Consider the following 17,669-nt stretch of genomic DNA (forward strand, 5'->3'; position numbering starts at 1 on the left):
AGGTAAGTAACTATACAACCATTAAAAGACATCAGAAGGCTGCCCTGTAAAGAGAAGTTTCTTCATGTTTAATTTTATTATACACACTGTATGTGGCTGGGTCAACCTGGTTAGAGGGGTGGGGTATAAATAATAAAATTATTCACCATCATCATCATCATGGAATAGAGTGTCCCTGTTTTCAGGGGAGAAATGCTGGAGGGTATGTCCTGGGGTCTTGGGGTGAAGGGCAAGTGGTGATTAATAAGAATAATAATATTCTTCTTCATCACCATAATTCAGAACATATCCTGTTGTACACAAACTAAAGGGAAAAAAAACCCTTTCTTCTTCTCTTCCCCTCTGCATTCAGACCTCCACCCTGGAATGGGAACCTGAATCTACACAGATATTTAAAAAACACCATGAAAATGCTTTTTTAAAACAAAAACCGTTGTAAAATATATATGGAATTTGCCATTAGCTCGTCAGCGCCATCTAGTGCCCCATTTGTACAATGCACTCAAAACGCACTTAAAATTTTATATCTGTAGCCGAGTCTTAATCAAAACTGACCACATGCAAAAGTATTTTTCAGCCCAGACGGGTTTGCAACCTCGCCTCTGCTTTTATTTCTGCCCGGTTACCAGCCGGACACCTGTTCTGATTCTTCCCTGCTTTGCTTTTCCGCTACCGCTGCCTCCTGACCTGTCCCAGAGCCGCCTCTCTCAATTCCCTTGATGTTTGTTCGAAAGTTCTCCATAAAAGGCCTCGGACCGTCTGCCTCGCCATTTCCTGGGAGACGGATCCTGTTTCGACTGGGCTCCGAACCAGAGCCGCTCTCCAGCTGCCTGGTCTGGTGGCAAAGAAACAGCCCTCCTGAAGAGGGGCTTCTCCGGGGTCCAAGCATCTGGGAAATGGGCCATTTCCTTCAGGGCACCGCCCCAGTGCCAAGAAATTCTCGGCTTGCCATGCAAGAGATTCCCAGAGCCTCAAACTCTTCCCCAGCCAGCCAATTTGCAAGAGGCTGTTTCGAAAAGGTGAGCTCAGATTTGCTCAGGCTCCCAGACGCCTCTGGGCTGCTTGCTCCCTGGCCACAAGGAAGCAGGGCGCTCTGCACATGCTCGAAAGGCGCCCTTTGCATGGCCCTCCGCCGGATCTCAGCTCGGCTTCCACAAGCAATTTTGCAGTACCAGGACGACTTCTGCTTATTGAAGGAAAAGAGGAAGCTTTTGCAGAGCCGGGCTCAGCCAGACAACCGCCAGGAAGAACGAAAGCTTTGCTCTGTTTGTGACAAGTAATGATTTATGCAGGGCCCCAAAGTGCTTGTGGCAGCCAGGACCCGTTTCCACTGGGCTTTTATCTGGAGATGAAAGTATGAGGGAGAAAGCAAGCAGGACTAAGCTGGAATGCAAAGGCCGCTTCAGGGCCCTGGGAGCGAAAGAGCAGCCTCCAAAACATTCTGCAACCCTGTATTCTGTTTCCAGCTTTCTGCCACGCACTTTGCTTGCTGCTTCGTCTGCCGTCGCCACCATCTTCCCGATTAGGAATCGCAAAATCATAGCATTGGAAGGGGACCCCTGAAGGACATCCATCCCAACCCCCTTGCAATGCAGGAATCTCAGCTAAAGCATCCCAGACGGATGGCCGTCCAACCCTCCAAGGAAGGAGAGTTCGCCGCCTTCCATTCCACGGTCAAACAGAAAGTTCTTCCTGATGTTGAGCCTCTCTTTTCTCGGAACTGGAAGCCGTGGGTTCGAGTCCTACCCTCCACCAGCTGCTGCTGCTGCTACAACCTTGGGAACTCACCGCGTTTGAGCAGCGTTTGAAGCCCACTTGTTTCGGCTGAGGCCCTGCACACTCCTTGCAAGATCTCCTTGCTCCATTCCCACCTGTAGGGTCTGGATCCTTTCCTAGGGTTCGGGCCAAGCCTTGGCTCAGCTGCCCCACAGTGCCAGTCGAGGGAGTTTTGTGTCCCTGGCCCAGGCACTCGCTTCTGCTGGAAAGTTAAAAATGGAAACAAGTGCTTTTATTTTCTTTAAAGACGCCGAGTTCCAAATAAGGTGTCGGGAGAGGACTGGAGAGATTCCTCCCCACTTATCGTTGGCTACGTCAGCACAGCCAGGAGCTTAAAACCAGGAGCTCAAATATAGGGCCCCCCCAGTCGCCTGCTGCCTGCCTGCCTGCCCTCTGCCCTAACTCTGTCCGCAGAATCTCCCGCCAGCCGCAAAGATGGAGGCCATCAAGAAGAAGATGCAGATGTTGAAACTGGACAAGGAGAACGCCATCGACCGAGCGGAGCAAGCCGAGGCGGACAAGAAGGCAGCGGAGGACAAGTGCAAACAGGTGAGGGGGCAGAAGGCAGGGGCAAGAGGCTTGAGGGGGCATGTGGGGGGAGAGGTGGGGGCAAGCTGCACCACTGGGAGGTTTAATACATACATTCATCGTCACTGCTGCTGCTAGCATCGCTTTTATTTTTATTATGCGCTCCGTAGATTGATGCGGAATGAATCTTTATTGCTAAAAAGCTACAACCAGGCACGTCCAACAGGCAGGTTGTGATCTACTGGTAGATTGCTGGACTTTTGTGGTAGATCACTGGTAGATCACTGGTCCCCCCCCCCCAAGAAGCTGAACAAGTTTGGCTCCCAAAAAGCTCAACATTTTTGCCCCTGAAAAACGTGACTTTCCCCTTCCTAAGAAAAGCTCAACCACTTCAACCTGAACCCCCGCAAAACGGGCCTTCTCTTTATTAAGAAAAAGCAAAAATAGCTCATCAACTTTTACCTGAACCCCTAAAAAGGGAGTAGATCACTGCCAGTTTTTAACTCTGTGAGCAGATCGTTGTCTCTTGGAATTTGGCCACCCCTGCTGTAAGCCACCGCAATCAGTCGCAACAAGTAGGATGCAAATAATTAATTTAAAACTGGAACAACAACAGCAAACATGCAAAAATGCAAAAAAAATCACTCTTGTGTAAGTTAAGCACTCCACTTCTGTCACACAGACACCCCCCTTATGATACTTGCCTTGGTGCTCAGCTCTCAACTTATTTGCAGCCGAGGCAAATTTTGCAACCTGTGCAAAATAATAAAGACAGCCAGCGAATTAGAGATTTGCTGAAGGGGAGGTCGGTTGGGGAGAGAGCCAAGGACGTAATCGAGGAATTTTTTTGTCTAGGGGGTGTATATAAATATTTATATTCTGGTTTTATCCTGTGAACTGGCCTGAGACCTTGCGGCTATAGAGAGGTATATATAGTCAACAAATAAATTATGCCCATTCTACAGACTGTGTCACTGAGGCACAAACTGCTAGGCGTCTCCAGAAGCAGCTCCTGCTGTCTTCTAGGGGGCTTACTCTCAGGTAAGGCCCTGCTGGGATGAAACAGGGCCTGTTCTCTGCTCCAAGATGCAGGATTTGGTCTGCAGGAACTCTCCAAAGCTTCTTCTCCTTGTTTTTATCCTTTTTTGAGTCCGGACAAACGTAGCAGAGCCAGCCTAGTGATCTCACTGGTTCCCCCGAATTTCCCCAAACAACAGTGAGGTTGGTGGAAGGCTGGCTGCTTCCCTTCCTCATATTTCCCATGAAGAACAGATGAGCTCATGGCTGGATGTGATGGGCAGGATTAAGAGGCATTTATTTGCAGCTCTCCGCACCCGGGGAAAGAGCACGGACGGCTCGCTACCTGGGTTTAAGGCTGACCTTCTGGGATGAGGTGCTGGCAAACTCTGGGTCCCAGGGGTCTCCCTCTCCCTCTCTTCCCCCAGTGGCAGTTTAAGCCGCTCCAGCTGGCACCAAAGGCCCAGGCTCAGCTGTCTCTCGGCCCCAGCCCCCCAAACCCAAAGCGGGGAGCGGCCCAGTGACACACTGAGCAACCGTAACACCTGTCAAACATAGGAGAAAAAATTATCCGATGAAAATAGGGACGTCCTATTCCACCCCCTCCAACATTTCTCCCTTGAAAATGGGGACGTCCTATTCCATCCCCTCCAACATTTCTCCCTTGAAAATAGGGACATCCTATTCCATCCCCTCCAACGTTTCTCTCCTGAAAATAGGGATGTCCTATTCCATCCCCTCCAACGTTTCTCCCCTGAAAATAGGGACGTCCTATTCCATCCCCTCCAACGTTTCTCTCCTGAAAATAGGGACGTCCTATTCCATCCCCTCCAACGTTTCTCCCCTGAAAATAGGGACGTCCTATTCCATCCCCTCCAAAGTTTATCCCCTGAAAAGAGGGACGTCCTATTCCATCCCCTCCAACGCTTCTCCCCTGAAAATAGGGACGTCCTATTCCATCCCCTCCAACGTTTCTCCCCTGAAAAGAGGGACGTCCTATTCCATCCCCTCCAACGCTTCTCCCCTGAAAATAGGGACGTCCTAAGAAAAAGCGGGATATTCTGGGATCAGATCAGAAACCGGGGCGGCTTCTGTAAATCTGGGGCTGTCCCTGGAAAATAGGGGCACTTGGAGGGTCTGTGGAAGGAAAGGGGCCATTTAAGGTGTTGGCTCAAGGCCAGGTGAGTGGGCAAGGGGACGAGTGAGCAGTGGCGTAGTGTGGGGCGTGCAGGGGGGGCCGGCCGCACCGGGCGCAACATCTGGGGGTTAGGGTTAGGGGGTGCAAATCCACGGGTTAGGGGGCGCAAATTACTTGCCTGGCCCCGGGTGCTGACAACCCACGCTACGCCACTGCGAGGGAGAAGTAGCCTCAGGCTCCCCACCCCCACCCCGAAAAGAACACACTGCGAAGGGCAGAACAGGGCGTTCTTTCCCACAGCCAGATAACTTTATCACTGGCCGGCCACAAGATAAGGGGAGTGCTCATCAGAACTAGGGAAACTGGGCACCCAGCGCTGGCCTGGAATGATATAAATAGCTGCTTTGAGAAAGCAGGATGGATTTATATGGGAAGGAGGAGAGAGAGAGAGAGAGAGAGAGAGAGAGAGAGAGAGAGAGAGATAAGGCTCCAGCATACATTTTTTGGCTGCTCGGCCCAAGGAGCAAAGGGGTGGTTTTCCATAAGTGGTTGCAAGAGGGTCACTAACCGGCCCCTCCCAAAAGAAGTGCATCACAATTTAATGTTCAAATAAAACCCTGTTCTCTGACCCAACCAATTAAATCTGCATTGTTGTGGTTTTTCCTCTCGATGTTTCCTTCTCCCTTGTGGAAGCAAGGAGTGCAACATTAAAAAGATTCCTGGTGGATCGCGATTCTGCACTGCAGGCCTGCTTAGATCTGAGCTGAATGCACTAGGAATTTTTTCTTGGGTTACTGTAAAGAAAAAACACCAAATGAAAAAACCCAGATTTAAAAAATCCAATTTTAATCCTGAAAAAGGGGACATGTCTTGGGAGAAATAGGACTTATGCCAACCCAATGCCCTATCTTCTTCTTCCTCTCTGGCAATCCCTTGTAGGTGAGAAATATTGTCTTCGATAAATACAGTTTTAACAATGAGTCCGTAAGTGACTGTGGAGGCCAGTTCTGGATCCACACATCCTTCCACGGTGGGGACATTGGTTTCCGGGCAGGAGTTGATCCCGGTGAGGGTTTGCCAAGTGTGCCTTCCTCTTAGCACGTTTCTCCCTTGCGTCCTGAGTTCGAGTGTCTTCAAAGCCCACAACACCTTTGGTCAAGGCTGTTCTCCAACTGGAGCGCTTGCAGACCAGTGTTTCCCAGTTGCCGGTGTTTGTACTACATTTAAAAATTTTTGCCTAGAGGCAGCCTTTGAACCTCTTTTGCTGACCACCAGCATTAATCTTTCCATTTTTAAGTTCAGAATAGAGGAGGTGCTTTGGAAGATGATCATCAGGCTTCCACACAACATGACCAGTCCAGCGATGTTGCTTTGACACTGGTGATCTTTGCTTCTTCCAGTATACTGGTATTCGTTCACCTGTCTTCCCAAGTGATGTGTATGTAATAATCTGCAATATTATCTCTCCCTCTCTTTCGGCAGGTGGAGGATGAACTGGTATCTCTGCAGAAGAAGCTCAAAGGCACTGAGGACGAGCTCGACAAATACTCCGAAGCCCTCAAGGATGCTCAGGAGAAGCTGGAGATGGCAGACAAGAAAGCCACGGATGTACGTAGGCCGGCCATTCCAAACTTGGGGCTGGGGGGGGTCCTCTGGGTTTTTTGGTCTACGATTCCCATCAACTTCTGCAGTGGGAACGCCAAGGCAGCAGTACTTGGCCTGTAAGGTAAAGGTAAAGGGACCCCTGACCGTTAGGTCCAGTTGTGACCGACTCTGGCGCTCATCTTGCTTTATTGGCCGAGGGAGCCGGTGTACAGCTTCCGGGTCATGTGGCCAGCAGGACTAAGCCGCTTCTGGCGAACCAGAGCAGCGCACGGAAACGCCATTTACCTTCCCGCTGGAGTGGTACCTATTGATCTACTTGCACTTTGACTTGCTTTTGAACTGCTAGGTTGGCAGGAGCAGGGACCGAGCAACGGGAGCTCACCCCATCATTGCGGGGATTGGAACCGCCAACCTTCTGATCGGCAAGTCCTAGGCTCTGTGGTTTAGACCTAAAGGTAAAGGGACCCCTGACCATTAGGTCCAGTCGATGCCGACTCTGGGGTTGCGGCGCACATCTTGATTTATTGGCTGAGGGAGCCAGCGTACAGCTTCCAGGTCATGTGGCCAGCATGACTGAGCCGCTTCTGGAGAACCAGAGCAGTGCACGGAAATGCCGTTTACCTTTCCACCGAAGTGGTACCTATTTATCTACTTGCACTTTGACGTGCTTTTGAACTGCTAGGTTGGCAGGAGCTGGGACAGAGCAACGGGAGCTCACCCCGTCATTGCGGGGATTCGAACCACCGACCTTCTGATCAGCAAGTCCTAGGCTCTGGGGTTTAACCCACAGCGCCACCCGCGTCCCTGCACTGGCTGCAAAAGCTGATGGGTGCCAGTCGTGTAGAAAGAAGGGCCGTCTTTAGCTTACGCGCCGCTGGGGTAGAAATATCTGCCCAGCACCCCAAAATTTTGTTAATTTCGGGTGCACGGCGCCATTGACAATGACAAGTGCCGACAAGTGCGGCGCGTCTTTGGTAAATGTGCACATAAAGTCAAAAGTTCTTTAGTGAAACAGTAGAAATACACACACACACACTTTTATTAGATTTTTAACATATCATTTTCAACAGTAATTAAACATACTTTTACATCTTATTCAAATTTTTTGACTTCCATCCATCCTGTCTGAAAATTTTCCAATCTAATCTCTCAGAATGCATTTCTTATCTTACCTATTACATTTCAAACTCATAACCAATATCTCTATCTTTTTCTACTTTGCAATACTTCATATATTTCTCCTTACAAAACTTATTGCAGTCCTACTAGCGTGATTTGTTGATGACAGTTGCTTTTCAAATAATTCATATACTGTACCGTATTTTTCACTCTATAAGATGCACCAGACCACAAGACGCACCTAGTTTTTGGAGGAGGAAAACAAGAAAAAAAAAATTCTGAATCTCAGAAGCCAGAACAGCAAGAGGGATCGCTGTGCAGTGAAAGCAACAATCCCTCTTCCTGTTCTGGCTTCTGGGATAGCTGCGCAGCCTGCATTCGCTCCATAAGACGCACACACATTTACCCTTACTTTTTAGGAGGGAAAAAGTGAGTCTTATAGAGCAAAAAATACGGTACTTCTTCCAATCTTCTGGTCCCACAGCAGTAGGCATATATTTCGGTAATACTTACGTATATATGTATTTTGTTTTTCTAGCTTGATCAAAATGATTAATTATTTCGTAACAGGTAGATAGTTAAGAGCTTAGGCGGCTTCAGCAGTGGGCGCCAGGTGCCCCCCAGAATTCGGTGCCCGGGTGTCCCGCACCCCTTGGACCCCCGGGTAAAGACGGCCCTGGTAGGAAGGCTAGGCGGGGGCAATGGGGTGGCACTGGGGCTGTGGGGTGGCACTGTGACTTTGGGTACCCCTCCCAAAGAAAGCGCAACCACTTTGGGCGGTTTCCCAAAGGAGGAGTAGGAAAGCCAAAAAGGCTTTGGATGAAAAAAAATTCAGCTATGCCAGGGATGGGGGCTGAGGAAGAAATATAAAGTGCCTGTTCAGGTTGGCGAAGACATTTGGAGAGGAGGGGTGCCAGCTGGAATAAAAGACTGGATAAAATTCTGGCTGCAAAGATAAGAAACCAAGATGCAAGAGAAGCGTAGGGAGAATTCGGGGAACGTTTCAAGAATTTCAGCATCTTTCCCCGAAGAGGACCAGGCAGCTAAATTAAGGAGGAGGAGTGGAAGGATATTTTGAACAACTCAAGAGTAAAGAGGAACCCTAGCGGAGAGAGAACCTCAGCTCCAGATTTTTGAGGATTTTTTTTTGGGGGGGGGAGCTACGCCCCTGGTCCCGGTGCGCCTCGGCTGGAGACCCAGAAAGAGCGCGTGGCTTCGGGCGCATTTCCAAACCCCGAGGGAGGACTACCGCGGAATTTTTTTTTGGGGGGGGGGCTTCTTGAAAATATGGGGGTGCCCGGCTCCCTCTAGACGCCCCCCGTGGCGAGCTACGTTGCCTTTAGCAGAGACACCTGCCGTCCAGGTGGGCAGAGAGGGGGCTCCGTCCAGGGTTGCTTCCCTCGAACAGAGTGGGGGGGGGGTCCCGTCTGATCGCTTGGGGCTCCCTGTCCCCTGAGAAGGAGGAGGAGCAGCAGCACCGGCGCAGCCCAGCCGGGAGGAAAAGCCTCTGCCCGCCCCGTCCCGGCTAGTGGACCTCGAGGTGCGCTCCTCCTTTGCGCGCCACCCCGAAGGGGCTGTCCTCGGGGTTGTCCCAGCGGTGGCCACGTCACGATGCGCCAGCGGTGCCGACGTCACGGCCCCTCCCCCAGTCCTCCCCTTCCTCCCGCCCGACGCCGCTGCGCCCTCGCCAACGCGCACCGGAGGAGCCGCGCCCTTTGCTTCCTTTTGCCGTCGCTGCCGCCGCCGTTGCCGCGTCCACGTGTGCCGCCGGGATCCGACGGGATGGCCGCCGCCACGGGCTCCCTGGAGGCGGTGAAGCGCAAGATCCAAGCGCTGCAGCAGGAGGCCGACGAGGCCGAGGACCGCGCCCAGATCCTGCAGCGCCAGCGCGACCAGGAGCGCGAGCTGCGCGAGAAAGTGAGCGCCGTCGGAAGAGGAGCCTCGGCGGGGCGCGCGCAGCCGGCGCCTCCTCCGCCGCTTTGCGCCTCTCCAAACTTTCTCTCTCCGCTCTCCTCCTCCTCCTTCTTCTCTGCGCTCCTGTTGCCCCGGGACGCCCCGTCGGGGGAGAAGGGCGCGCCGTCGCTGCCGCCCGTTCCCCTCGCTTAGGATCGCCTTCCGCCGGAGCCGGGAAAGGCTGAAGAGGCACCCCCGGGAAGGGAGCCCGGAGGAGAGCCCCAGCCGTCGAGGCTCCGCCCGACGCCTCTGCAAGATGCTCCCGGGGCTGCGCGCGCCTCCTCCCGGCTCCTTCTGCCTCCTTCCTGCTGCGCCTGGACGCCTGGAGACCCCAGGGCCGGACCTCGCTCCGACGGGACGGGACGGGACACCTCCTGCCTCTGCTCCTCCTCCTCCTGCTTTTTCTCTCCTACCTGTCCTCACCTGGCGTCCTCCTCCTTCTCTTTCCGGGCCTTTCGGGGGCGGCCAGGTAGGAAGCAAGGGGAGCCCCCTGCAAGGAGACCTGCTACTGCCAGAGCAAGCACTGGCCATGGGTGGAAATGTGGGGCTCCGGGGGCACCCTAAAACTTAAACTATCCCCCCCTATCCTCAGGATCACCCAGTTAGCCAGAGCTGGAGCGATGGGGTGGGTGTTAACCGGCCTCGTTTTGTCCTTGCATCACCCAGCCCCAGTGGTTCACTCCCCCCTCTGTGTTTCCCCACAGGCAGAGGGGGAGGTGGCATCCTTGAACCGCAGGATCCAGCTGGTGGAAGAGGAATTGGATCGGGCCCAGGAGCGTCTCGCTACCGCGTTGCAGAAGCTGGAGGAAGCCGAAAAGGCGGCCGATGAGAGCGAGAGGTACATAGGGGGAGGCGACTTTGCACGTGGCGTAAGGGGCTTGCAGAGGAAGGTTTGTAGTCCCACAGCAGCTGAGGCTGCCCAAAGTAGTAATAATGATGAAGATGATGATGATAATAATTTTGTTATTCGTACCCTGCCACCCTAGGCGATTTCCAACACGCATAAAAACATACACCAAACATCAAAAACTTCCCTATACAGGGCTGCCTTCAGATGTCTTCTAAAAGTTGACATCTAGTGGGAGGGAGTTCCACAGGGTGGGCGCCACCACCGAGAAGGCCCTCTGCCTGGTTCCCTGCAACCAAACTTCTCGCAGAGGGATGAACCACCAGAAGGCCCCCGGAGTTGGACCTCAGTGTCCTGGCTGGACGATGGGGGTGGAGACGCTCCTTAAAGGATACTGGGCCGTTTAGGGCTTTCAAGGTCAGCACCAGCACTTTGAATTGTGCTTGGAAACGTCCTGGGAGCCAATGTAGGTCTTTCAGGACCAGTGTTATGTGGTCTCCACTCCCAGTCCGCAGTCTGGCTGCTGCAATCTGGATTAGTTGCAGTTTCCGGGTCACATTCAAAGGGAGCCCCACGGAGAGCGCATTGCAGTAGTCCAAGCGGGAGATAACCAGAGAATGCACCACTCTGGCCAGACAGTCTGCAGGCAGGGGAGGATCTCAGATGAAGCTGGTAGACAGACTTCATTCTTGGTTGCAGAATAGTGGGGGGGGGGGGAGGCCAAGGAAGTCTTCCCTCCCACCTTTGCACCTCCCAAATTTAGGATTTGTCCTCAGCCGCGACCGTTGGAACAAGTAGACCCCAAATTAGATGTCTCTCAGTTCCGACACACGGGCTCGACTTGGTCTCATCCAATAAGGCAAAACGCAGACCGACAAGGGCCTGAGCGCTGCAGGCGGGGGAGGACGGGTGTTTGGGAGTTCAGAACGGCTCCTCTTGTGTCTCCAGAGGCATGAAGGTGATCGAAAACAGAGCCATGAAGGACGAGGAGAAGATGGAAATTCAGGAGCTGCAGCTGAAGGAAGCCAAACACATTGCAGAGGAGGCTGATCGCAAATACGAAGAGGTGAGTTGGGGGGCTCGCCTGGGGGGAAGTGATGCTGGGGGGCTGCACAGGGCCAGCTTTGGAGGCAGACTCCTCTAGCAGCAGCTAAAACGCCCCCTTTGGCGTTCCTTGCCACAGGCAAAATGGACCCGAATCATTTAAAAAAAACACAATTGTTATTATTTTTAAATTTATAATTTTTTTTAATTTTCAGAACGAATTCTTAAGCAAAAATGAGTTCATCTTCTTCTTTTTCATCCAGTGAGGTTATTATTGTATTTGGGGGGGGGGGGAGAGAGAGAGACTTTCTGGAGTTTTATTTATTAGAAGCGAGTTCCTAAATCTGTTCATATTTAAACAAGCAGAAAGAATACGTTGCTTTTGGGTTGAGACAAAATTGCAAGGGCGCAGAACAGGAAACATTCGAAAGCCCTGGAAGAAGAGACCAAGACGTGATTGTAACAAGGTTTCCAATGTTAAGAGCAGGAATCAAAACTTTAGTAGAGAGAAAACAACAGATTTAATTGTGTTACTTATCAATGAAGTGTCTGCTGTAATTATACGGAAGATTTGCCATTCCAGCACAGATCTTCCTTCTCTGCCTTTCAAACCCAAGCCCCAAAAATATCAATGTCTGACGAACAATCCACCCCACCCTTTAAAAATCAGTATATGATACTCTTTAACTAGGACACATGGAAACAAGGAAGAGCTCAGCTGCATGAATGGAAAGCAGTGATACCAAATCTGAAGGTTCTGGCAAAAGAACCTGAATTGTTGCATTTAATTTGGTTTTTTTGCAACTGCAGGGATCGCTGGCTCTGCGATTTGAGGATTGCTCCTTGCAGAGCAAGCTGTGATCGTTAGATCGAGAGATAAAGTTGTGAGGTCACTTCCTGCAGCTCAGAGGGTTGCATCCGGCCTGGAGGCCAGGGTCATGTCACAGCACCGCCCCCCCCCCCGCAAAAAAATTGGCGGCTTCCTGTGTTCCTATCTGGTTTTTGCAAATCTTTTCTTTCATGCCACGTGGAGTCTGTGACCAGTGCCAGATTTACGCATAAGCTAAACAAGCTCTAGCTTAGGGCCCCACTCTCTTGTGGCCCCCCCCAAAAAATAAAGGGGAAAAAAACCCTGGATGTGCATTTCCAAAATATAAGATAAGAAAAGAAATGAAATAAAGCCTACATACAGCAACAGTGTTTTGTATTGTGTAGGCTCCTATTTGTGATGTGCAAATGATGTGCAACCTATGAGGTCCATAAGTGACCATATAGCATATATTCAACACAAAAAAACCAGCGGCAATTTGTTGTGGACAAAGGACAGCTGGACGTAGAAGGGGCTGAGGGCCGCATCAAACCGAAATCCGGCCCTGGGTCTATCTATGCTCTAGCTCAGCCTTCCTCAACCTGCGGGTCCCTGGATGTTGTTGAACTACAACTCCCATCACCCCTAGCCAGAGCTCAGGGATGATGGGAGTTGTGGTCTGACAACATCTGGGGACCCACAGGTTGAGAAGCGCTGCCCTAGCTGGCAAGGTCAATGATTATTATGGGGTGTGTGTGTTACAGGCTGCCCCCCCCCATGATTTCGTAAACTGGTGTCCCCCTCCAATTCTGGGCTCCTCCTCTCCCACTTCCCCCTTTGCAACCGATGGGCTCCTTGCAAATTTTCAGATTTTCTCCAGCAGGCTGCTTTGACATTAGGAGGAAATTCCTTTTGGATGTTTCCTGCCCCTCTATTTTTGGAGCCCTGCAAAGGCTCCTGAGGTTTCGTCTTCTCTGATCCGTTACACTTCCTGCAGGTTGCACGGAAACTCGTCATTCTGGAGGGAGAACTGGAAAGAGCGGAGGAGCGAGCCGAGGTTTCCGAATTGTGAGTATCCCTTGACGCTGCTTTTGTAAAAAAGGAATATACAACGGGATAGACACGAAGTCCAAAGTCTTGGTACATATATAATTTTGGAATAGGTTTTTTGTCCTTGTTTCTTTTCTTTAGGTATATAAACTTGTATGCATGCTGAAAATTATATTGTGATGTAATATGATAATGTTTACCAGCGTAACATAAGAACATTAATAAATAAATAAAACAAAAAAACACAACCAAACAAAGGTAGGCGGGGGTGGGGAACCCACCTGGGAGAGTGGGGGGAACAACGACTAGCGCTGACCCCCAGGCCCTATTTCCCCCTCTGGCAGAAAGTGCAGTGACCTTGAAGAGGAACTGAAGAACGTCACCAACAATCTCAAGTCCCTTGAAGCTCAGTCGGAGAAGGTTGGTAGCGGAACTTGGAAGAGGTTGGGATTGAAGAGGCTGGCTTGGCAGGGAATTGGGGGCTCCTCTCCCCAGCCCCCCATCAAGCCCAGCCTTGTTTGCTGGGGAACAGCTTGATCCTTGAGGCTTCCCTCTTTTGGCTCTTGAGGATGCCCCGGGGTGCTGCCCGCCTCGGGGTGACTGGCGAGTGAGGGAATCAGCGGCAGTCTCAACTGTTGCCCAGGATTTCCTAGGAATAAAGGAGCCTGTTTTTGCCCTGTTTTTGTAGTACTCTGAAAAAGAGGACAAGTACGAAGAGGAAATCAAGGTTCTGACCGACAAGCTGAAGGAGGTGAGGTTCCTGGGTGGCTGAGCTGGTTTTGGGGTGGGTTGGGGTCTCTGCTCAGTGGTCACAGTTCCCTTTTCTTGACCCTCTCTGTGTCTCTAGGCTGAAACGCGCGCCGAGTTTGCAGAGAGAACGGTTGCCAAACTGGAGAAGACGATCGATGACCTGGAAGGTATGAGGCTGTTTGAAGTGTGTGTGATTTAAGTTGCTGAGTTACTATGAGGGTTTCTCTTGCTGCATGTCTGTGCTTAGCCCCAGGTAGTATATATCTGCCCCTGAGCTGTGGCCGGACTCTCACCTCTGTGTGGCCAGGCTGAGAATGAAGACCAGGAAGTCTTGGGGTCACTTCAGTCCCTGTACAGTGGTCCCTTGGTTCTCAAACGTAATCTGTTCCGGAAGTCCATTCCAAAACCAAAGCGTTCCCAACCCAAGGCACGCTTTCCCGTGGAAAGTCATGCAAAACGAATTAATACGTTCCAGACTTTTAAAAACAACCCCTAAAACAGTAACTTAACATGAATTTTACTATCTAACGAGACCATCTATCCATAAAACGAAAGCAATAATCATTGCACTGAACTATTAAATAAATATGACAGTATTGTAGATGGTAAAAATGAAACTTTATTTATTTTTTCTTCCCTGCACTGATGTTGGATGGGGGGGGGGGCTTTTATTCATTTCCACAGTCACACAATCAATCATTAGCTGAACTGGGTTCCACACAGTCACAAAAACAAATGAACCAAAAAAGCTTCAAAAACAAAAATGCAAAATAAGGAGCAAATTGCCAAATTTAATCCATTCCGGAAGTCCATGTGACTTCCGAAATGTTCGGAAACCAAGGTGCAGCTTCTGATTGGTGCAGGCGCCCCGGAAACAATAGCTGACAGCCGCATCGGACGTTCGGCTTCCAGAAATCGTTCGAAAACCGGAACACTTGCTTCCAGGTTTTCGGAGTTTGAGAACCACTGTATTGTCCTTTTTGCAAAATTACTGGGCTTTAACATAGGTGGAAGTGTTTGGGACAAACTAATGCCTCTCTTATTGCTGAAATCTTTCTGAAAAACTCCTCCGAAATGTTTCTCTAGCCTTCTGTGTGTATTTTTTTAACGTTCCCTTTCCTCCCTTCTCCCTTTTCTCCTCCCCTCGCTCTGTTTCTCGGTCCGGCAGACGAGCTGTATGCTCAAAAGCTGAAGTACAAAGCGATCAGCGAGGAGCTGGACCACGCTTTGAACGATATGACTTCCTTGTAGGAAGATAAATCGATCGCTGCGATCTCTCTGCCAGCTCTCCTGTCCTGCCTAAGAACCTGCTGCCTCCGTGTGCCTTCTTCACAAGTTTCCCGGTCTTTCTTCCTGTCTTCCTTTTTTCTGTAAAAACGTGCTTCCATTAAAAAACCCCTAAAGTTCTTGTATTTCCTCTCTGCTTATTCATTTTCTCCATTTCCTATACAAAAGGCGTCTCTCCCTCTCGCTTGCTTCTCTATTATTAGACGGTTTTCCGAGGTCTAAGGTGGCTTAATAGCTTAAAACAATTCAAACAGAAAAGAAAGATTTCACAGCACTCAGACGGACTAACTAGCCAAGCCGAAAGCTAGAGGCAAGAAATGTTGATTTGCTGTTCTGTTTTTTTCCTGTATTTTATTATGCAAATGGGCCTGAGATCTTATGACGAAGGGCAGTAGACACATCTAACAGATAATTTAAATATTACACCACAGCGCTATATATTTTGGGCTGTGGTTTTTACCTGAACTTCCACATACCCTCAAGAAAGAAGCCTTGTTTCTATCTGAGCCCAGTCCTTTTTGTAGCTTGCTGGAAATAATGGATCTCAGAGACAAATAGTCTTTTCCATCCAGCCAATTGTCTGGGATGGTGGTGGCGGGAATTACAGTGCGACATTTTGGGGGGCACAGCTGGTTTCCTTCAGTTGCCTTAAAACTTATGTACCAGGCGTAAGAAAAGCGCTTGCCTGGGGGAAAGCTTATTCAGAGGGGTGGCCGCCTTGATAAAAAAAACCCACAACAGATTGGTTGCAACTAGAAGGCGGAATAGAGGCGTCCTAGTCAGACACACCCCTTGAACAGGCGTCTCAGAATAAACTTGTCTCCCATTCATTCTCATCAGAAAAAGTTGCCCAGGCGAAAGAAGAGAACCTGACTTTGCACCGGACGCTGGATCAGACCCTCAGCGAGCTCGGCAGCATATAACTCCGCGCGGGAAAAAGCACCCGGACTACGGGAAGCCCAAAGCATCCTGCCAAAAATAGCGGCTTCCTCTTTGAATCCACTTCTTTTCCCCTGCTTTCTCTCTCTTGTCTTCCCCACCTTTCAGATCACACAAAATGGCAACCTTCTCTTATCCTCCCTCTTCCCCCCTTTAAGCATTGAGGTTTTGGGCACCAACTGAATGTAGATTATTATTATTATTATTTTGTTCGTAATCCTCTGCGGCAGAACGTTGCGCAACCGGGAAAGCTGTGCGCCAAGGCACCCGTTTCCCGCAGGGCTGCTCCGAAGGTGCTAACTTCTCTCGATAACTGGAAACGCACGTGTTTTGTGCAAAACCGAGCAGGGAGCATGGGCCCAGTTGAGGTGACAGGGAAACAGAGCTATTGGCGGTAGTTAGCGTCGTTTTTCTTAGCTGCCGTTTCTTACTGCAATCGCAAGAGCGCAGAAAACTCTCTTGCAGAAACGCAAAGTTTATGCAGAAAGCCTGCAACGTTCTGCTGGAAGACGGCTTTCTTTCGCCGTCTTCCTCGTTTACACAAAGTTCGTAAAACTAGAAGCTTAAACATTCCATGGGAAGGCTAGACGTACTGGCTTCCTAGTTTACAGAGCTGTGCCAAAATACTATTTCTTTGTGTGTGTGTGTGTTTCGTCTCCTTGAACATCTTGAGAAGCAGACCAAAAACAGCAGAAGTCATTTCCCGTTGGCCAATCTTAGGGTGCTCTGACGGGGAAACGGTGGCTTCTGCACTTCTGTATTTATTAATTTTTTTGCAAGGAGGGTGGAAGGAAGGGAAACGGGCAACATGAATTCAACCACCCAATCCCTCTAAATGTATCCTGTTAACATGGCAATAGCTTTTTTTTATTTTTAAGCTTTCAATCTAATAATAAAACCTTTCTCCCCCCCTATACACATTTCTACTTTGTGGGGCATTTCTTAACATAATGAATCGGGGCCGGATGTGGGTTTGATGAAGCCCTAAGCTACTGAAGGCAATGGGGCCCTTTTATGTCCAGCTGTCCTTTGTCGACAACAAATTGTCACTGTTTTTTTGTGTTAAATATATGCTAGATGGTCATTGATGGACCCAACAGGTATCGCAAGCCATTTGCCCATGTTGCCCTGCAACCAGTCCATGCAGAATGTCGGCACCCTATATATAGAAAGGAGCAAACCAGTGATATTTTAGGGAGCAGGCAGGGCCCATGACTTACACCAGAGGAGCCTCCACAACACAAAACACTGTTTCTGTATGTAGGTTTAATTTTGTTCTCTATCTTATATTTTGGAAATGTACATCCAGGTTTTTTGGGGGCCCCCAAGCTAGAGCTTGTTTAGCTTATACGTAAATCTGGCACTGTAATGAATATGGATTTAGTGATGAAATCGTACCATAGGGCACAGGAGGTTGGAGTTGGGAATAAGAAGCGCTCCATTCCCTGAATCGGACAGGGAGCAGCAGCGGTGTTCAGGGGAATGACAAACCGCTTGCTGGTTTTTTTTGAAACTCTGGCGAGTTTAAGACTTCCAGCCGGCCAGATCAGCTGCAGAACGAGCGGAGGAATGCTTCTTTGGCATTTCAGACTCTTTCTAGGTCATCAGCAAATGCGTTTTTGTGGGGAGATGGGAGGAGAGGCTCTGCTGATCGCATCAGAAGGTGGTTCCCACCCAGTGGGGTTGGCATTGCTGCTGATGGAAAGTATTTTCCGTGGGAAGTGTGAGAGACTTGAGAAATGATTCCCAAATGCTGGCTATCTTCAGGCAAATAAACGCTGCCGTAGCTGCTGCCTAGCACAGCCTCC

At 50.1% G+C, this 17,669-nt stretch overlaps 1 protein-coding gene across 2 annotated transcripts; it reads left to right on the forward strand.

The window, feature by feature from the left end:
* The first annotated feature begins 357 nt into the window (after nt 1–357).
* On the forward strand, nt 358–16,773 carry TPM4 (tropomyosin 4). 2 transcript variants are annotated; one of them, XM_083720712.1, is made up of 9 exons: nt 358–2,325; nt 5,942–6,067; nt 9,841–9,974; nt 10,932–11,049; nt 12,833–12,903; nt 13,230–13,305; nt 13,574–13,636; nt 13,733–13,802; nt 15,763–16,773. In XM_083720712.1, exons 1-9 carry the CDS (start codon nt 2,212–2,214, stop codon nt 15,843–15,845), a joined length of 855 nt encoding a protein of 284 aa, XP_083576838.1. In that variant the 5' UTR covers nt 358–2,211; the 3' UTR covers nt 15,846–16,773. The 2 variants fall into 2 exon arrangements, with proteins under 2 accessions (XP_083576838.1, XP_083576837.1); XM_083720711.1 differs by lacking the exon at nt 15,763–16,773 and adding an exon at nt 14,804–15,047 and having other exon boundaries at nt 575–2,325.
* The last annotated feature ends 896 nt before the right edge of the window (nt 16,774–17,669 follow it).

Source organism: Podarcis gaigeae (assembly GCF_964106915.1).
Source record: "Podarcis gaigeae genome assembly, chromosome: 18".
Taxonomy (NCBI): domain Eukaryota; kingdom Metazoa; phylum Chordata; class Lepidosauria; order Squamata; family Lacertidae; genus Podarcis; species Podarcis gaigeae.

Excerpts from the sequence above, each read along its gene's own strand:
- TPM4 (XM_083720712.1), top strand. The coding sequence starts at position 2,212 with ATGGAGGCCATCAAGAAGAAGATGCAGATGTTGAAACTGGACAAGGAG. Across the intron at positions 2,326-5,941 it reads CGGAGGACAAGTGCAAACAG|GTGGAGGATGAACTGGTATC; the intron begins GTGAGGGGGCAG and ends CTCTTTCGGCAG. Across the intron at positions 6,068-9,840 it reads CAGACAAGAAAGCCACGGAT|GCAGAGGGGGAGGTGGCATC; the intron begins GTACGTAGGCCG and ends GTTTCCCCACAG.